Raw genomic sequence first — 22,147 nt, forward strand, 5'->3', positions numbered from 1 at the left:
TGCCGATGCTTCACATTTATTCAGTAAACAAACTTTTGATAAACCTATTTGCTAGTACTGTGAATCACAATTTTTTCCTATAAATCAGCATTTTGATATATAGCATTTGTTTAAACTAAGGAGAACAAATCAAGGTTAAGCAGTGTGTGCCTTCCCTAATATACTTAAATATACCTTACCTAGTAAAGAAAATTGTAGCTTCTGCATCTGTAGTTTGGGGTTGAAGTGCATCTCTAACATATTTCAAATCTTGAATACTTGTAAGTTCTGGTAACCCTGAAGGAATCATCTTTAGAAAGGATAAAAGGTTTGTGAGTTAAATTTTTTAAAAGTCTGTTCCTCACCCCTCCCTAAAAGCTGGCCAAGTAATCAGAAATAAAGCAAACAAACCAAAACAATCACAGTTTTAAAGAGTCTGTTAGTGTTTTAGGGACTGATTCTCTAATAAGAAAAATCTTGGCCAAGAAGATCAATTGTTGCAAGTCACAGCCAATTTATGGAATAAACGCTGTGAAATCCAGGTCTTTTGTGTAGTCCTCTGTTTCTACATCAATTTCAGTCACAATAATCATAGGGGGTTTTTTTGGTTTGTTTTTACTTAATATACAACCAGAAAAGCACGGAAATCTTAAAAGCACAGCTTAATGAATGTCCAAAATTTGAATACATCCAGATTAAGACATAAAACATTTACCAGCATCCCAGATGATACTCTCAGGGTCCCTTCCAGTTACTATTACTGCTCATCACCAGGGTACCCACTCTATCTAGTGACTTATTTTTTTATTTTATATAAATGGTGTCTGGCATATTTCACATGGCAGCAATTTTAAAATATTTCGGTAATAATATGACACTTGAAACTACAATAAATTATATTCCAAAAATCACAAAATATCTATTTTTAGATACTGAAACACAGAACCATTCATTTAAAATTAATTAAATGCTTGTAAAGAACAGAGTTACCAGTGAAAGCAGGTTAAGAAAGAGGTTTGTTTGCTTTCTTATCAAGTTGTAGGCTTGACAGCAGAGGTCCACAAACAACTGGAAACGAATGGTGGGCTTCTCACCCCCATTAATGACATATGCCATATCAGAGGTCAGCACAAAAGGAGCCCGATCCCTATTTAAAAAGAAAGTACATACAAAATATTATTTACAGAAGATATTCAAATAAGTGCTATTGCTATTACATGGCTATTGAACTAAAGCTATCTGAGCCATAGCAGTTTCTAAGTGGGTAACTTAGTATCAGGCAGTTCTGAATTTGCATAATTCTTAAAAATTCACATTTCCCCAGGAAAGCCATCATATAATCTCCTTATTTAGGTAGAATTTATATATATTTCCAAGGTGATATTTATCAATCCACCCACAGCCAAACAGAGATCAAATATTAGTTACAAACAAATATAGAGAAAAAATTTGTACTCGTTGCCGTTATATAAATGGGAACACTTCTAATAGGTACCACTAAATAGATAAAATAAAATACACCTTAACTCATTTCAAAGGTTACACACACATACTCATTCTTTCTGTTACATGGTAAAGTCATCTTTTAGAGCCTTTTTCATCCCTAGTTACGCTCAAAGGGAGCTACAAGGCAAAGAACAGCAAGAAAAAAAGCAAAGTTTGGGGCATTAACTTGGTTTTTTTTTGAAGTTGATTTTTTAAAATTGTAGTTGATATACAATATTATATGTTACATGTATAATATAGAGATTCACAATTTTTAAAGATTACACTCCATCTATAGTTATAAAACTGGCTATATTCCCTGTGTTGTATATCTTTGTAGCTTATTTTATATGTGTACAAGTATATCCTTGTAGCTTATTTTATATGTAATAGTTGGGGACATTAACTTGTGAAATAGTAAGTGCCTCTATTTTCTTTAGCAATAATAACAATATTAGTACCTTTTGAAGCTACCAAACATCTGTGCGTGGCCCAAAAACTTTCCAAAGTCAATGTGAAACATGTGTCCTGTGCTTCGAAGCATTATATTGTCATTGTGTCGATCACAGATACCTAAAACATAGGTGGCTACACAGCATCCAGCACAAGAATAGATAAAATTCTCAGAAGCCTATAATAAAGACACAAAATTATCTTAGGAAAAAGATTATTTTTAAAGGAGGCAGGGTAACAAAGATTAAAGTAATTTATCACTCGTTGAAAACACTATTATAATCCACTTTCTCAATAGCTTGTAAACTGGGTTATGGTAGCAGAAGCCAGTTTTTCAAAAGCAAACACCCTTCTAAAGGTGGTTATTGCCCCTTCTCTCTAGATTTTGTCTTTCAACAAACAGGTAGAGATCCTGTCAGTCCCTACTTAGGGTACACTCTGCCTTTGACCATCTTTTAAGCATCGTGTTTGTGGAACCCTGCTCTTCACAGGCTCTGCTACTTACCACAAGTGGTAACATTGGGACAAAGATTAATCTAAATAAAGGAATATTTTTTCCCCTTTTTTGGCTTGTAGGAATGGCATGTGTAAAGAAAGTAAGCTTATATCTTTAAACATCCAATAATATAATGAATGTGTCTTGTTGTCCATTTAGTGACCCCTTATGTGTCATCTGCAAGTTTCTCAAAGCTGGAAGACCTTCTTTCACTTTAGTCCTGCCTGTCCTGGGGATTAAATTAATAATATCACAAAGAAGGATACAAGTTGCATACAATGAGTATTTGTAAAGCAAATACTAAAGCACATGCATTTAATTTATTCTCAAGATACGACATTTCTGAACGGAACAGTCATGTGGCTCTACAGGTCCATGTGATTAATTTTATTCCATAACCCCCTAGAAATCTTTAGTGGTGATGATGATGATGACGATAACAGCATATGTTTACACAGCACTTATCACAAAACCAGGCATTGTACTAGTCTCTTTCTACACACACACCAGAGTATATGTGTGTGCGTATGTACATATTAAACTCATTTAAAATGCCACAACAAAACAATGATGTAAATATTATTATTACTGCTATTTTACGTATGAGAGAAACAAAAACAGAAAGATTATTTGCCCAAGATCACATCACTGTTAAGTAGCAGAGCCAAGATTCAAACCCAGGCAATGAGATTCCACTATGTTATATTCCCTCTTACTTAGCAAAGCACACAGAAGAGCCAAGTGCATGAAAAGCCATTCAAAGTATGTTACTTGACAATTATTTTGGGTCAAATAACTTATTCAGAATCACAGAGCCAATATTACTGTAAACAAATATTAGCTTCTTTCCCCAAACCACGAAGAATTAAGAAAAGCGAGAGCTCTTAAATAGTGTAAAAGACCAACAAAGAACAAAATTCCTCTACTTTACTTTCATAGGTCAACAGATAGCATTTGTACGTGTCTATCTGTAAATACGATACATTAATGATTTGACATAAACTAGGATCTCATTAAAACTGAGAAAAATTCACAACTTAAACTAAATGACTAGTCACCAGAGCTGGAAAATGAAAGCACTTAAGACCTATGTAACACATTTTTGACGGTAATTTAGAATACAGAGACTAGCTAATCACCTTTTCATATTCCTCTTCAGAGGGATTATATTTCCTCAGCCACTCTGCAAGTGGTTTATCTTTAAAGGATCCAGTCACACCATATTCCACTTGGATTTTCCTGAGGGTATCTGAAGCAGGAACTAGCTCCACCATGCCTTTAAAAACAAAACATTAAGATATGTGAAAATGTCTCCCCCACCCCAAATTTATAGCTTTTGATGTCTGACATAAGATACCAGCTAACAATCAACATTTTAAAAAAAGTCAACTCTGGCAGCCCATGCTAGAAAATGTGAGAAATCAAAATTATTTTTTATTTTCATAAGTACCCAAGATATAGGGCTTCCCTGGTGGCACAGTGGTTGAGAGTCCGCCTGCTGGTGCAGGGGACACGGGTTCATGCCCCGGTCCGGGAAGATCCCACATACCGTGGAGCAGCTAGGCCCGTGAGCCATGGCCACTGAGCCTGTGCGTCCGGGGCCTGTGCTCCACAACGGGAGAGGCCACAACAGTGAGAGGCCCGCGTACCGCAAAAAAAAAAAAAAAAAAAAATTACCCAAGATATAAAACTGAATTTGACTATTTCAGACTTTGTCTGTATATCCATGTGCTACCCACACAAAGAATAAGAATAACAACTTTAATTGCAAACTAGATAATACTGACCTCATCAATAAAGTTACTTACAAGATATATGCTGTCCCATTTTGCACAAAAAACTTTCTCTAGTCATGTACTTGGGCAATATAAGAGTGTTTCAGAGTACATTAAGCCCTTTCAAAGGGAAGAACAGATGAAGATTGTCTTTGTGATATGTTTGAGTCTCAAGTACATGTTTTGCCTTCCTTACTGAAATGTAAATGCTGTGCTTAGGTAGAAAAATCTCAAAAATATGTTTTTAAAGACAAAATCCACATAGAGAACTGTACCTTTTGTTTAAAAGAAAGTATTATGCATGTTGGAATATATACAAAATAGTCTCAGAAAGGGAATTCCCTGGTGGTCCAGTGGTTAGGACTTTGCATTTCCACTGCAGGGGGCACGGGTTCGATCGCTGGTTGGGGAACTAAGATCCCGTGTGCGGTGTGGCCAAAAACAATTTTTAAAAAAGAAATAAAAAATAGCCTCAGAAAGCTATGTAAGCAGTTATATTTTGGGAGCAGGCTGCCTAGGAGGTGTGGGAGAAAACTAAGATTTACATTCCAATTTATTCTATTACATGCTATATGGATATTTTACTATGTGCATATATTTTTTATATATTTTAAAAATTAGTTTTATATATTTTAACAAATCAAGGAGATGCACTGTTATCAAAATGAAAGATACAGACACAGAGACCTGCTTTGAAGAAAGGACTGGAAATAACCAAGAAGGCCAAGTCCTCCAGGCCATCCCAAAAGAAAACATGCAGGGTCAGGCTGTAATCCTAGTAGACTGGTCACACATGGCAGCGTGAACTCATTTGGATCCTTTGTGTTGTTTTGGTTACATTATCTGGTTTATAGTTCACAGTGACATCCTTTTTCAATGAATACCTGCATCTTGATTCTATAAGTATGTTTAATCCAATTTTTAATATACAAATTTCTAATTTCATTATCAAACATACACATGTAGAAATTACTGTGTACAAAACAGTGGATAAACGTTCATAAATATACAAAGTACTACCATCCCCTGAGGGAACTTAAAATCAATCTAGCAGAGATGACGCAATGTCTGGTAAGTATTAAAGACAACTGCTGAGTCTGGAGAAGGGAGGATTACTATAAACTAAGGTGTTTGTTAAAAACTTCACAAAGGGGCTTCCCTGGTGGCGCAGTGGTTGGGAGTCCACCTGTCGATGCAGGGGACGCGGGTTTGTGCGCCGGTCCAGGAGGATCCCACATGCCGCGGAGCAGCTGGGCCCGTGGGCCGTGGCTGCTGGGCCTGCGCATCCGGAGCCTGTGCTCCGCGACCAGAGAGGCCACAGCAGTGAGGCCCGCGTACTGCAAAAAAAACCCAACTTCACAGAGGATGTGAATGTGATTTTTCATTTGAAAAATAACGACACAGTGAGATAACACGAGTGAAAAGCTTTAGTACAGGGCAAATCACAAAGTAAGCACTCAACCATTAGAAACAACATAAAAAAAAGAGGAGTTGACTGCCTACAAAGTTACATAGAATTCCATAAGAAGAAAGAAGAGTTCAACTATATGAAATAAGTATAGTGACAGAAAAACTAATCCAGTGAAATGGTAGGCTCTTGTTGATGAATGAGGAATCTTGCTTGATAAAGTGACTTCCATCTTATAAAACTTATTGTCATGCAAGCATTTATTAGGGCTACTCATTGAGTTACTATATAAAACCAGCAAGAATTCTTAAACTGACTTGATTTCCCTTTTTTTGGCCATACCACGTGGCACGCAGAACTTCCCCGACGAGGGACGTATCCTATGCCCCCTGCAGTGGAAGCCTGGAATCTTAAACACTGCACCACCAGGGAAGTCCCGGACCTGATTTTGTTTTGACAAGATAAAGTCTGCACATCCTTACCTATGAAAGGAAAGTGATAAGGCTGAGATCATAGTGTACCAGCACCAGGACCCTTAGAGCAGGTGCACTCTGAGCTAAATTCAAGGAATAAAATAAGACATAGCTAACATATTTACCTCGATCTCTGCCAGTTGAGAGACATTTGAAAATTACCATCCTCAGATCTAGCCCTTCTTTAAGCCAGATCTTGTCCATAATCTTTATCATTTGTAAAGCTAACATATCTTGCCGAAGATCTTCACCAACCTTGAAATCAAGGAAACAAAATGAAACTTGTACATTTCCAAAAGACTTAATAGATTACATATAATAAAAGAGGGGGGTGTGGGGAGGAGGGAACAGTGAAAAGAGTAGAGAATAAGATGAACAGAACCACATTTTTATTCTTCTGCAGCATTCTAGAGAAAGTTACTTAACCTCTTCATGTCTCAGTTTCCTGATCTGTACACTTTAAAAGGTTGGGTTTTATGGTATGTGAATTATGTTCAATTTTTTAAAAGGGCAATATGGAAGATCTTTGTATTGATCGAAATATTTCATATCTTGACTGTATCAATGTCAACATCCTAACTGCAATATTGTAGAACAGTTTTGCAAGATGTTACCATTGGGGGAAACTGAGTAAAGGGTATACAGGATTTCTGTGTAATTTGTTAAAATGAACTACAGTGAACTGCAAACTTCAATATACAATGATCTCAAATTAAAAGTTTACTTAAAAAAAAGTTAGCTCTCCCCAAATGAATTCTAACTGGATCACATCAAGTTTTCATTTTCTTTTTAAATTGGATAAGTTTAAAACACATAATGATGTATACATTTTTGAGACTGGCCAAGAAAATTATGGAAAAAAAGAGGTGATTTGCCTTAACAAATATTACAACATATAAAATTACTGTATTCAAACAGATGATACTGTTTTAGGAAAAGGCAAATACATCAACACAATAAAATGGAATCCAAAACCAGATCTGAGTATATGGGAACTTGCTATAGACATATCAAAGGTGGTTCAAGAGAAGCTATCTTGATGAACCTCCACTAAATGAACTCACTGAATTAACTAAAACTCTCCATTCTTTCTTAAAAATAATACTAATTGTGATCACAACACACAAAACTTTGACTGGTAATAGATTACTCTAAAGTACTCTACTCCTGCTGCTTCCCACAGGTAAGTTACACATTTCCAAAAAGAGTGCCCCTCTCATAGTTTTGCAATATTGCCCTGCACGTCTCTAGGGCATACCATTTCACCTCCAGGTGAAAGGCATTATCTAGAGCTATGATGTACTAACACTTAACTAGCATGGCCATATACAGCAGCTCTAGCCCAGAGTTGCATTTATTACCAAATCCATTTGGGAACAGTTTATCTCAGTAATAATTTTTCACACAGTTATTCAATTTAATTAAATTCTAAATAAACAAAATTACTGTTGCAATTTTGAAAAAGGAATTTGAGAAAAGAATTTTTAAATTACCAAAAAACAAAATCACCTTTCTCTGCTCACCTTAAACATGACATTAATTTCTTCCCCCATTGGATCAGCATTCACCATTGTGACTTTCAGGGGCACAGCATTAGAACTGAAGAAGGAACATGACTACAAATACAATATGTTAAGCATCAGAATGATAACACTGAAATAAAAACTTAAAAAAAATTTTTTTTTGTCCAAGGCATTTCTCCTTTCACTTTTTCCTTTGAATTAGGGCAAATGAAATAACGCACATGAGCTGCTTCTTAGATTATCTGGCAGATAAGAGGTTTATAAAGATACTTTTTTGAAACTTAAACATAACACATTGTCTAAGCAGAGAAGCAATACCTTAAAAACTTGAGACAAAAAACATTAAAAATTTGAAATATTATGACACTTTAAAAGTGTTATAATCCTTCAACAAAGCACAAAATTTTGTATATGCTTATCTTTCCTCTAAATCAGTAAGATTTGGAATGAGATCTCTACTTCTATTCATGGTACTAGTAAAATTAATAATTAGCCATGGGATCAAATAGTGACACTAAATTGAACAATTTCATTAGCAAAGATCAAGTCTAATATTAAAATTAAACTGGCTAAAAAACTAATTTAAGAGAGCGAGAGCAATTTAAAGGAAACAGCAAACAAAATCCAAGGGGTAAATGTAACCCCCCCCCACCTCCAGTGACATAATTATACAGCTCAAGCACCCACTCTTATATTGAGTTGGCCAAAAAGTTCCTTCGGTTTTTTTGTTTGTTTGTTTTTTAATGAGAATGAGCTACTTGCTGATCTTTTTATTTTGGGCTGTGTTGGGTCTTCATTTCTGTGTGAGTGCCCTCTCTAGTTGTGGCAAGTGGGAGCCACTCTTCATCGGGATGCGCGGGCCTCTCACTATCACGGCCTCTTTTGTTGCGGAGCACAGGCTCCAGACGCGCAGGCTCAGTAGTTGTGGCTCATGGGCCCAGCTGCTCCGCGGCATGTGGGATCTTCCCAGACCAAGGCTCAAACCCGTGTCCCCTGCATTAGCAGGCAGACTCTCAACCACTGCGCCACCAAGGAAGCCCTCCTTTGGTTTTTAAGTAAAGACAAAAGACACATTTTTCATTTTCACCAAGAACTTTTTGAACAACACATTCACCATTTTGTTCCACCACCTTCTGCCATTTTTCAGGCAACTATATAATTCCATCTTCCCAAAACTTTTTATCTTCTTGAGCAAAGAACTGTTCCAGGTGCCTTTTTTTATACAATATTTTAAAAATATAAATTTATTTATTTTATTTTTGGCTGCGTTGTGCACAGGCTTTCTCTACTTGCAGTGAGTGGGGGCCACTCTTCGTTGCAGTGCGTGGGCTTCTCACTGCGGTGGCTTCTCTTGTTGCGGAGCACAGGCTCAAGGCACCAGCTTCAGTAGTTGTGGCACTCGGGCTCAGTAGTTGTGGCACTCGGGCTCAGTAGTTGTGGCACTCGGGCTCAGTAGTTGTGGATTGCGGGCTCTAGAGCACAAGCTCAGTAGTTGTAGCACACGGGCTTAGTTGCTCCGTGGCATGTGGGATCTTCCCAAATCAGGGCTCGAACCTGTGTCCCCTGTATTGGCAGGCGGATTCTAAACCACTGTGCCACCAGGGAAGCCCCCAGGTGCCTTTTACAGTCTTCCAGGGAATTGAAATTTTTTCCACTCAGAGAATTTTGTAAAGACTGAAATAAATGGAAATCTGAAGGTGCAATGTCTGGTGAATATGGCGGATGAGTCCGAACTTGCCAGCCAAGCTGTAACAGTTTTTGCCTGGTCATCAAAGAAACATGCGGTCTTGCATAATCCTGATGGAAGATTATGCATTTTCTGTTGACTAATTCTGGATGCTTTTCGTCGAGTACCACTTTCAGTTGGTCTAATTGGGAGTAGTACTTGTTGGAATTAATCGTTTGGTTTTCCAGAAGGAGCTCATAACAGAGGACTCCCTTCCAATCCCACCATATATACAACATCACCTTCTTTGGATGAAGACTGGCCCTTGGTGTGGTTTGTGGTGGTTCATTTTGCTTACCCCACAATCTCTTCCATTCCACATTATTGTACAGTATCCACTTTTCATCTCCTGTCACAATTTGTTTTCAAAAAACAAATTGGGAAATGGGGATTGACATATATACACTAATATGTATAAAACAGATAACTAATAAGAACCTACTGTATAAAAATAAATTAATTTAATTAAATTTTTAAAAAAGTAAGTTACAAAATAGTTCATATAGTAAGGGCTTATTTTTATAAAAACATAGTTCGTGTAACTAGAAAAAGCCTGAAAGCATATAAACCAAAGTGTATCCAGTCATTTTATGTGCATGGGGAGGTTATAAATGATTTTTTTGTCAGAAAAAAAAAAATGAAACATTTTCATTACGTTTAAGCAGAGAATTGCATGCTGAAATACAGTCAGGGATTTTTTTCGGACTTCCCTGGTGGCACAGTGGTTAAGAATCTGCCTGCCAATGCAGGGAACACAGGTTCGAACCCTGGTCCAGGAAGATCCCACATGCCGCAGAGCAACTAAGCCCGTGCACCACAACTACTGAGCCTGTGCTCTAGAGCCCACAAGCCACAACTACTGAGCCCGCGTGCCTAGAGCCCGTGCTCCGCAACAAGAGAAGCCACTGCAACAAGAAGCCTGCACACCACAATGAAGAGCAGCCCCTGCTCACCACAACTAGAGAAAGCCCACGTGCAGCAACGAAGACCCAATGCAGCCAAAAAAAAGTAAATAAATAAATGCATCTATTAAAAAAAAGAAACTTTTTTCACTTAACTTAGGTGGAACCCAAACATCAAAGCAATGAACATAACCAGGCTGGTGCAAATGATTTTCAACGCTTGATTTGGATATTTTGAGTATGTCGGCTATCTCCCACGTGGTATAACGTTGATTGTTCTCAATTACAGTCTTGATTTGATCGCTATCGACTTCAACTGGTCTACCCGACCATGTAGCATCATCCAGTGAGAATCTCTAGCACGAAACTTTGCAAACCACTTTTGACACGTTCTATCAGTCACAGCACCTTCTCCATACACCACATAAATCTCTTTTTGCATTTCAGTTGTGTTTTTACCTTTCTTGAAATAATAAAGCATAATATGCCAAAAATGTTTTTCTTCCATCTTCAATATTAAAATGACTACACAAAAATTCACCAATTTTGATGTGTTTTTTTTAAATGCTCGCTGATATGACAGCTGTCACAATACAATCTAAGAAAATTGTTTCACATGAAGTTAAAGACAACTAAGCGCTACTAGAGCCATCGTATGGAAAAAAACCAAATGAACTTTTTGGCCAACCCAGTATTTCAATGAAGAGTAGCCATATGTCAATTTAAAAAAATTAAATGTAAGACTCCTTTATGGATAGTTGTACCCTAGACTTTCAAAATCACAGACACTAATGGATGAATTAATTGGCTGCTTTTGCTGAACTCATGTTAGAGAAAAATCCATTATTTGTGCTACTATTAGCCCAATTAAAAATATAGTTAACTCAATTTTGATGATTACAACTACTTTTTGATGACTCTAAGAAGTGTTATAAACCTTGGAAGACTCCACCTGGCCATTCACAAGAGAGGAAAAAAACTGCCTACCTGTGACTGGGTACTTTTACCACTGGAATTACAACATATGCAGCTATTACACCATAGCAAAAAATAATTTCAAGGCAGTAAATAATTTTACACTGCTTTTTCTTTCAGGAATGGTGATTAGATAAGAATATACTGAGATAAATATGGATCTTACACAAACATACATCCATAAGTACTTATAACCAACCTATGCAGATATTATCTGCATTTGCCTTAAGCATACCTGCCCATTTGCCTTCTTCCTACACATTATTTGAAAATGTAATATGAACTTATAAGCATTGTATGTCACCTTAATATTTAATTCTTTTGCCACAAGACTTGGATTGAGAGGGAGACGGCATTTATTTCTTAGAAAAAAGGACTGTACTCGTTCCATACTTCTTTGGAGGACAACCTATGAAAAGAAACCGATACTGTTAAGTACATAATGAAAATGAAGACCTTTTTATATGACAACAAAAATATGATATGGACCCAATTTTTTAAATGCCCAATTGTCAAATGGTCAAAAAAGTTGTTGCTAAAGAGAGTTAATTTTTACTATAAAAATTAAAATTATAGCAAAGGCTATAAACATGGGGGGAATTACATATGGTCATATTTAACATATTAGTTAATACTCACTAACAAATAGAAATCAAGCAATAACGAGACGCCAATTTTTATCTAAGAGACAAAAAATTTAAGATAACATCCAGTGCTGGCAACAAGGTGGGAAACAGATACTTTCATAATCTACTGGTGGGGAGGGAGGTGTATACTGGTAAGTTTTGTTTTGTTACTGCAATCTAATATAAACTATTATAACTAAAAATATACAAAGCTCTTGATTCAATTATTTCATCTGTAGGAATATCCTATGAAGAAATACTAGCACTAGTGGGAAGCAGCTGCATAGCACAGGGAGATCAGCACAGTGCTTTGTGACCACCTAGAGGGGTGGGATAGGGAGGGTGGGAGGGAGACGCAAGAGGGAGGGGATATGGGGATATATGTATATGTATAGCTGATTCACTTTGTTATAAAGCAGAAACTAACACACCGTTGTAAAGCAATTATACTCCAATAAAGAGGTTTTTAAAAAAAGGAAAAAAAATACTAGCAAAGGGGCAAACACTTATATATTAAAATTCATCACAGAACCGTTTGGGAGAAGAAAAATGTATAAACAACCTACATAGAGGTAATAGTTCATAATTTATGCTAAGATACCTTGTAATACCATGTAATACCATGTACTCATTAAGAAACATGAAGTGTAACTATATGTACTTACATGAATTCTCCAACATAAAGTAAAAAAGAAAAAAAGCAATTTACCAAAAAAAAAAAAAATCATTGCTGAAAGAAATTAAAGATCTAAATAAATGGAAAGATATCCCATGTTCATGAACTGTAAGACTTAATATTATTAAGACTGCAACATTTCCCAAATCGACCTACAGATTCAACACAATCTTTATCAAAACTCCAACTGCCTTTATTGCAGAAATGGGCAGGCTGATACTAAAATTCACATAGAATTGTAAGGGACTTCCAAACAGCCAAAACAACCTTGAAAAAGTAGAAGTTGGAGGACTCAAATTCCTGATTTCAAAACCTACTACAAAGCTATAGTAATGAAAACAGTATAGCATAAGGAGGGGCATATAGATGAATGGAATAGAATTCAGAGTCCAGAAATAAACCCATATAACTATGGTCAACTGATTTTCAACTAGGGTGCCAAGATCATTCAACAGGAAAGAATAGTCTCTTCAGCAAATGGTGCAGCAACAACTGGATAACCACATGTAAAAGAATGAAGTTGGACCCTTAGCTCATAGAATATTAAAAAAAAAAAAAAAAACTCAAAATGGATCAAAGACGTTTTAAGAGTGAACCTATAAAACTCCTAGAAGAAAACATAGGTGTACCTCATTGTGACCTTCTATTTGACAACAAATTCTTGGACACGCTAGTAAAAGCACAAGCAACAACAACAAAAAAATAAGTTAGACCATAAAATGTAAAAGTTTTGTGCATCAAAGGACATTATGAAGGAAATAGAAAGATGATACACAGAATGGGAGAAAATATTTGCAAACAGTATATCTGATAGGGGTCTAGTATCTAGAATACATAACTCCAACAATTCAACAACAAAAAGACAAACCAATCAAAAAGGACTTAGAAAAGAAATTTCTCCGAAGAAGATATACAAATGGCCAACAAACACATGAAAATGTGCCCCAAATCATTAGTCATTAGGGAAATGCAAATCAAAACCACCATGAGATACTACAGATACTACTTAACATCCACTAGGATGACTAGTTTAAAAAAACGGAAAATAACAAATTTTGGTGGTGATATGGAGAAACTGGAATCCTCATACATTACTAGTATTATACTGGAATTATAAAATGGTGCAGCTACTTTGGGTAACAGTTTCAAAAAACATAGAATTACTATATGATACACTAATTCTACTCCTAGGTAAAGTGAAAACAGATGTTCAAACAAAAACTTATACACAAATATTTATAGCAGCACTATTCATTAGTGGTCAAATAATAGAAACAAGCCCAATGTCCACCAGCTGATGAGTGGATAAACAAAATATGGTATTATCTATACAATGGGACATTGTTCAGCCATAAATACGCATGCTAAAATATGGATGAACCTTGAAAACATTAGGTTAAGCGAAAGAAATCAGACACAAAAGGCCACATGTTGCATGATTCCATTTATATGAAATGTCCAGAATAGGTAAGTCCATAGAGATAGAAAGCAGATTAGTTCTCACCAGGACCTGGGAGGAGAGGGGAATAAGAAGTAAAGGGTTAGTGGGTGCAGGATTGCTTTCTGTTGTGATGAAAATGTTCTGGAATTAGACAGTGATGGTGGTTGCACAACACTGTGAATGTACTATCAATAACAGCCAATGGACTGTACACCTTAAAGTGGTTAAAATAATGAAGTCTAGTTAAAAAATAACATACGTTTCTATAAAAAATTTTTAACTCCAAACATTTGTATATATACGTGTATATATGTGTAAAGTCATATAAAATGACCAAGCAGGACATAAAACAAACTGTGAACAAGATACCTACAGGGAGAAAATGAAACTGGAAAAGTCCTAATTTTTTAATCCATAAACTTATTCATTTGGACTTCTTAAACATTAGCATCAATTCATACTTCTATTACCTTTACAATTACAAAAATGTTAAAAAGCAAAATAGTGAAAAAGAAACTCAAGAGAACAATTTTGATCAGAAAGGAATTAATAAGCATGGAAATGAAAGGGAACTGAGTTAGGATATAAAATCTTTTCCGACATGTTTTAAGCAACTTTTGAATTCAATCTGCCCAAAACAGCATAAGTGTGTTAGAGTTCTATTGGATGCCTATTGAAAAAGAATAACAACCGGGACTTCCCTGGTGGCGCACAGTGGTTAAGACTCCAGGCTCCTAATACAGGGGGCCTGGGTTCGATTCCTGCTCAGGGAACTAGATCCCACATCCATGCCGCAACTAAAAGTTCGCATACTGCAACTAAGGAGCCTGTGCGCCACAACTAAGGAGCTGGTGAGCTGCAACTAAGAAGCCAGCTTGCCATTACTAAGGAGCCCACGTGCTGCAACTACAGAACCCACGAGCCACAACTAAGACCCGGCACAACCAACCAACCAAATAAATAAATAAATATTAAAAAAAAAAAAAAAGAATAACAACTTGTCAGCACTGTAAAGATCCTTTAACATCAAAATATTTATGGTCCCTCTATGGGTACATACCTGTCTGGCTGATCCACTAGCCTGCCTTACTTTTTCTGCCACTCCTCCTAAAAGCTGTACAAGTTTTGCCTGCTTCAGAAGTTCTTCTCTGAGTCCTTTTCCTCCTACTGAGAGGAGAGCACCCAAAACATGTTCATATCGGGCACCAAACTGTGCATCATGCAGGGCATCCTTGAGGAGCCTAATATAGCAAAATATTTATGTCAGCCACTTCTGAGAAACAGACTATGTCTCTCAAAATCAATTTAACAAGTTTAATTTTTGGTATACAGGAATTAATTTTAAACTATATAAGCAAGTAAAAACTCAGTCATTATTATAGAGCTCTAACATGCCAAATAATTTTGCAATAGAGGGTTTTGTTATTTTCTGGTTTTATTTCTAAAGACATAAAAAATTAGCTTCTTTATAATAATGACTTCAATGAAACAGCTGGTATCAACAGTAAATAGTCCAAGCATACAGTTTAGACTTTGAGTGTCATCTCTGTAAATAACAGAGACAGAAATAAAGTACTTAAGAAAATTTAAATCTTACCAATATAAATTGTGTGCTATCTGTATATTTCCCAATGCCCTGGACAGAAGGAAGCGCACTAATGAACTGTTCAAGTAAATTTCATATTTCAAAGCCTACATGCAAAGAAAAATAAGAATCACTAGTGGTCAAACCCATACTACGTTGTTAGGATAAAATTATCAAAAGATAAACTATATAAATCAAGGATGAAAGGTGATACTGATAAAAATGAAACAGATGAATTAACTTAGGTGAAATTAATGAAATCAAGCAGAAAAGTACAGACCTGGGAATAACATTCATTAGCTATGTTTAAAAGGCCAATTAAAAAAAAAAAAATCAAAGAAAAGTTCAAGTCTGGTTTGTTCTGAGAATTAAAACCTGAGAATTAAAAATACAGGTATATATATATATATATATATATATAGTTAGTATTTAAGTAGGGCAGCTGATAATAGTGGAAAAAAATTCACACTAAATCCAAATGCAATACACCTCAACATTCCCACGCAACAAAAGTACTTTTAATCAAAACAGAAAGGGGATCCCTTAGCAAAGTCCCTACTCATACAAACTGGGGAGAGGGTAAGGAGGGCAGGTAACCTCGTAAAAAACTCACCTGCACAAACTGTGGAAGAAGATCTGTTAGCTCATCATCACTAATAGCCTCAATCCAGGTCACAGCTAGGGACCTCACTTCCTGATCAGCAAATCTAGAAGCATACCACAAAAATCAAGATTTGACAGCGATTTCTTTCTAATGAAGCTGTTTTTCCTGAAAACACAATCTCAATCTATTCCTGACAAAGAATACTCAAATAGCTATTCAAAAGCAATGTGTTTCTTCTCTTTTTCTAGGAAGAGAATCTTATTGTCCTATACACAAATCCAATTTCGTGACTGTTTAGAAACTTTATGAAAATTAATTCTGACCTACATCATAAAAATATAACCAAGTATTCAAAATTTACAACCTCTCTAGATTAGTTTTAAATGATATGATATCCCTTTTTAATAACCTCAACACAAAAGATGTGTTTATAGAAATATGCATTTATACTGAAGTGAATTGCTTTCATGTTAAAACAAAGGGAACTAATCCTGCAACATAATATCTTACTGGAAAAACAATAAAACAGAGCAAATAAATTCAGCCACAGTTAACTTACTTTGAATCAAGAAGCTCCAATGCAGTCAGTGGGTGCAATGGAGGCCACTGCCGAAGCAATGAGTAAGTTTTGGCAAGATTAACCCATTTCCAGTTTGGGGCACTTGCTAGTACTTTAGGAAGACAATTCGGGTGTTTGAGGCAATAATAACGTTTCTCCCACAGAAAGGCTTTATCTTCTTTAGAAAGTCTGAATATGTAACAGAATTAAATCACTTCTTAGTGATATCATAATGACAGTTATAATCTCAATGATTAAAAATACAAAGAAGAAATTTATTCCTTTTAGGACAGCCACTTCTTGGTAGAATCATTAATACTAATTTGGAATAGAAAAACGCAATGTACAGCAAACACCACTAATTTACCCTAATTTGGGGGATGGAAAGAAATTATTCTGCCTTGATAAAAGAGTCTTAGTTAAGAAGAAGGATAATTCAGCACAATAAAATTTATTGAGCTCTAACCAGATGCCAGGCACTGGAAATCAGAGTCGGCTACACAGAACCTACCCTAAGAGACAGCAAGGATTTCATCATTTTATAAAAGTAAAATCAAATGTCATGCCAAAAACAAATGCTATTACAAAATTTTAGAAGATGACTATATAGTTCATTTGAGGAATATTCAAAATAAAAAGAACTTGTCTTGGAAATTCTAATTTACTGTTAATGACAGATGTTTATGTGAATGAAATATTTCACTACTCATCTACCTACCCTTGTGTATATAATCCATGCATTGAATTGAAATGTATTTCACATGGAACACTAAAAAAAAAAATCCAGTATTGCAAAAAGGTACACAATTAAGTTTCTCCTTCCAATTCCTCTCCCAGTGGCAACTGCCTAACCTCGTATATTCTTCCAGAAGTAGTCTATTCATATAGAAGCATACACAAAGGTGTATGTAGATTCTCTTTTTTTCCTATATGTTAATGGTAACACACTATACACACTATCCTGCTACTTATTTCCTTCATTTAACATCTTACATATTAGTACATATAGCTATAACTTCATTCTTAATAGTTACATAGTACTGTTGGATAAATGTACCGTAATTTAACCCGTTAATGAACATTCCCTATCAGTTTTATAATAACCCAAATAAACACTGCAATGAATATTCTTGTCTCCACAAGCAAATATAAAAGGGTTTTCTCTAAAATACACTATAACTAACTGGAAGTGGAATTGTTAGGTCAGACTATGGACACCGCGACCTTTATAGATTTTGCCAAATTGCTCTCCAAAAGCTTTTAGAGTTCTGCCAACAGTATAATTCCCATTTTCTGTATCCCATCAATACCTTATATAATGAGACATTTTAATTTTCAACAATCTGATGTATGAAATGGTGTCTTGTATTAACTTATAATTCCTTGATTATTGAGAGGTTGAACATATTTTTTCAGATGTTTAAAAGGTACTGTATTTCTTTTCCAAAGAATTACCTATTCATATTCTTGTCTACCACTGTGTTGTCCGTTTTTCTACTTATATGAAAAGGTCCTTCATATATTAAGGATACAGATTATAGTTCCCAATCTATCGTTTGCCTTTTGATTATGTAAAAAAATTGACCTGTACAAATTTCTAAATTTTATGTAGTCATATAGTCTTTTTATACAATTAAAAAAAGAAAAAAAGAACTTTCCATATCAGGAACATTGCTAAATCATGAACGAAATCAGGGCATTTAATAAACCATTAACTTGAACTTTACATTGTAAGAGATACCCAGGCAAAACAGAATCAAAGGAATGTACCCAAGTGATGAGTCTCTGTGAAGAATATCAAGAAGTTTCCCTTTTACATCATTCTCCAATGTTTCTAAGTTGTGTTGCTGTATAATGCTTCTGTCAACTTGAGGAGTGGTATAAATGATATCAAATGTAGGAGAAGGAAAATCAACCTTAAAAATTAACAGAAGTTGATTAAATTATAGCTGAAAAGTCCACATATTTGCTACATTAACTTGTTTTTGATTTTTCTTAGCCATCAGGGTGATAATACCAAATATTAAATTAATGCTTCTGTCCTTTTATTAAAAGTGATTACCATTACTGGTAATTCTCAATAGCACATGTACTACTTGGGATTGGTGTAAGTGCATATTTTACTGTTTCTCAGAAATAGGAAATGGTTTATTGACATTTAAATTAAATATAGATCCTAAGATTGAAACGAGATTAGGCTTCTTTAGTAACAACCCAGATCATGGTACACATATACTTTTCATAAAGAATTCAAATTTGAACCTTTCCACGTGTCAGGAAGTATCATTACCTGTAACACTATTCTTTCCATCACATATCCTTTTTTGGGGATTGTTCCAGGAACAGGATTTGTATGTGATGAAGTCCAAAGATACAGAAGTTTAGTTCCACATGTTAAAAACCTTCATGAATGTAAACAGAAGAATACTGTGGATTTCATCTTAAAAATTACTTCAAAACTCACAACACATGGTAATGAATTTGAAATGTTAATAATCAAATATTTATTAAGCATCCTCTATATAAAAAGAACATATCAGAAGGAGTCACTCTCCATAGTGTACTTTCACTTCAGTATTTAGGTACTGAAGTATGGGAGTTAGAACAAGAGGAGGGAAGATGAAGCAACATTATCTTGGGAGAATCGGGGCTCAGGATAGAAGACAAGATGGGTAAAGTCTCAGAGTCACCTGTCCCCAAAACAACTTCTATAAATAGGAAGGTGAAGGATAGTCTTTGAAGATCATCTACAGAGGAACACATCTCAAGATGGTGGTTTGGATTTCATAACTGCTCCTTGACTTTTACCATAACAACAAAAACGCATGCCAAGAAAACCAGTATCTACTTTGTGCCAAAGCACTAATCATTTGAGATGAGAAGTTTCATCTGTTTGTGACCAGGGGTCAGCAAATTTTTCTGTAAAGGGCCAGACAGCAAATATTTGGGGCTTTCTGGGCTATACAATCTCTGTCAGAGACTCAACTCTGCTAGTATAGTGCCAAAGCAGCCATGAACAATACATTTCAAAAAATGTGTGCTGTGTTCTAACAAAACTGTATTTACAAAAAACAGGCAGTGGTCCGGAGTATGCTGACCCTTGCCCTAGACTACCAATTTATTGTCTACTGAAATTAAAAACATTTACCAATAAAGATATTGATATATCTTTACACAGAAGAAATTTCTGAAAAATAACATGAGACATAAAAGCAGGAAACTATAAACTTCATCAAACTTTGCTCATTTTATTCAAACAGCAAATATCCTTCCCAAAACTAGACTCCAGTCTTAATGTTTTCTCTAGCAGGTTAACAGCCTTTGAATCTTTGGCACAGGAATTCCCTGGCAGTCCAGTGGTTAGGACTCCGCGCTTCCACTGCAGGGGGCCTGGGTTCAATCTCGGAGAACTGAGATCCTGCAAGCTGCGCGAGGCGGCCAAAAAAAAAAAAAATCTTTGACACATATATTCTGTCTACTTTAGAACCACCCTCACCCTCAACTAGATTATTTGAAGGCAAATTCTGATATTATTTTATCTGCAAATACTTTTATGTATCTCTAAATGACAAACCCTTTAATTTAAACATAATTGCAACAGAAACTTCCCTGGTGGCCCAGTGGCTAAGACTCCGCACTCCCAATGCAGGGGGCCCGGGTTCAATCCCTGGTAAGGGAACTAGATCCCACGTGCCGCAACTAAGAGTTCACATGCTGCAACTAAAGATCCTGCATGCCGCAACTAAAAGATACCGTGTGCCGCAACTAAGACCCGGCGCAGCCAAATGAATATTTAAACATAATTAAAACAAAATAATTAAAAATAATTACTCAAAGTTATTAGCTATCTAGTCAGCACTCAAATTTCTCTGATTGTCTCTAAAAAAAATTTTTTTTAACAGTTGGTTTGTTTGAATAAGGATACAAGCAAGATCCAACATGTGCATTGGTTGATATGTCTTTTAAAGTATCTTTTAAATCAAGGGTCAACAAACTCCAGACTGTCACCTTGTTTTGTAAATAAACTTTTACTAAAATAAAGCCACACTCATTCATTTACATATTGCCTATCTATCACTGCTTTTGCCTTTGCTTTTACATTTGTGACAGAGACTACATGACCTACAAAGCCTCAACTACTTCTATCTGGTCCTCTTAACAAAGTTTGCCAACTCTTGTTTTAATCCATACATTCTTCTTTTTTATCCCCCGTTATTTGTTGAAGAATCCAGGTGTTCTGTTCTGAGAATTTTCTACATCCTGGATTTTACTGAGTGCATTCCTCTGGTATCATTTAGCATGGCCCTTTATCTCCTATATTTTCTGTAATAGATCTAAAGGTTTGATCTGATTCAGGGTTAGTTACGTGGCAAGAATACTTAATACTTTGTAGGTGGTATTGTATACCACTAGTTCCTGATGCATCAAATAAAGAAGCACACATTGGTATATCTCTCCTTCTGTGATGTGAAGATAATCGGTTTGTTCAAGTGCTATCAGTCTAAATCATCCATTATAAAGTTCCAGAAAACTTAATCACAATGGTTTTAAACAAGCATTAATAAATCACTGCTTAAACATCAATGTCAACCAAGAATGCTTTTGACCACAGTGGATATTTGGCAATGTCTGGAGACTTTTTTGTTGGCAACTAGGGGGTACTACTGGCATTTAGTGGGCAGAAGCCAAGGATGCCACCAAACATCCCACAGTGTACAGGACAGTCTCCCACGGCAAAGAATTACCTGGCCCAAAATGTCAACAGTGCCAAGACTGAGATTTCCTGGCCTAAATCTACTATTTCAGTAGGGGCTGCAAAACTGTAACATTCTGTCATTCCTTCTGCATCTATTAGCTGGAATTTTTCTGTAAAAAACTTTCTCACATCAATTATTTGGTAATCCTGAGACACAACCATAAAGGAACAGCAGCTTAAATGCTTGATTCAGTTTATTTAAAAATGAGTTAAGGGCTTCCCTGGTGGCACAGTGGTTGAGAGTCCGCCTGCCGATGCAGAGGACACGGGTTCGTGCCCAGGACCAGGAAGATCCCACATGCTGCGGAGCGGCTGGGCCCGTGAGCCATGGATTATCATTGAGGTTGACTGAAATGCCTGTAAATCATTTGGCTTTCATGATAGTAACTTCATCAGGCTGTATGCAGGTTATACCTTAAACATAAATTAATTTTGAAAGAATTTCAAGACCAGGACTTCGGATCACTGTACTATAGTACGTTAACAGACTAAATCATTAACACTTTCTCTATATGTATTAATATAAAATCATCTTCCCTCTTAATTTCTGAGCATTTTTTGAATGTTAAATCCTAACATTACCTAGATTGACTACACTACTTGCCAAAGTCTCAAGATTAACAGCATCAGCTCACTGTTTTAAACAGTAGAGTGCTGGATGCAACTATTTAATTGTCTAACAAAAGTCGGGGCTTCCCTGGTGGC

General features: G+C 35.9%; 1 protein-coding gene across 3 annotated transcripts in view; it reads right to left on the minus strand.

The window, feature by feature from the left end:
* PIK3C2A (phosphatidylinositol-4-phosphate 3-kinase catalytic subunit type 2 alpha) overlaps positions 1–22,147 on the minus strand; it is a 103,607-nt gene that overhangs the window by 9,684 nt on the left and 71,776 nt on the right. For all 3 annotated transcript variants that reach the window (XM_024731560.1, XM_024731561.1, XM_024731559.1), the window contains exons 14-26: positions 18,977–19,088; positions 18,457–18,602; positions 16,687–16,875; positions 16,137–16,230; positions 15,536–15,630; positions 14,999–15,179; positions 11,500–11,604; positions 7,593–7,685; positions 6,195–6,324; positions 3,553–3,689; positions 1,926–2,095; positions 970–1,126; positions 180–289 (exon numbers count right to left, since the gene is read on the minus strand). In XM_024731560.1, coding sequence (XP_024587328.1) covers positions 180–289; positions 970–1,126; positions 1,926–2,095; positions 3,553–3,689; positions 6,195–6,324; positions 7,593–7,685; positions 11,500–11,604; positions 14,999–15,179; positions 15,536–15,630; positions 16,137–16,230; positions 16,687–16,875; positions 18,457–18,602; positions 18,977–19,088 — 1,719 coding nt within the window. The remainder of the gene's footprint in view (positions 1–179; positions 290–969; positions 1,127–1,925; positions 2,096–3,552; positions 3,690–6,194; positions 6,325–7,592; positions 7,686–11,499; positions 11,605–14,998; positions 15,180–15,535; positions 15,631–16,136; positions 16,231–16,686; positions 16,876–18,456; positions 18,603–18,976; positions 19,089–22,147) is intronic.

Source organism: Neophocaena asiaeorientalis, unplaced genomic scaffold (assembly GCF_003031525.2).
Source record: "Neophocaena asiaeorientalis asiaeorientalis breed wild unplaced genomic scaffold, Neophocaena_asiaeorientalis_V1.1 scaffold571, whole genome shotgun sequence".
Taxonomy (NCBI): Eukaryota; Metazoa; Chordata; class Mammalia; order Artiodactyla; family Phocoenidae; genus Neophocaena; species Neophocaena asiaeorientalis.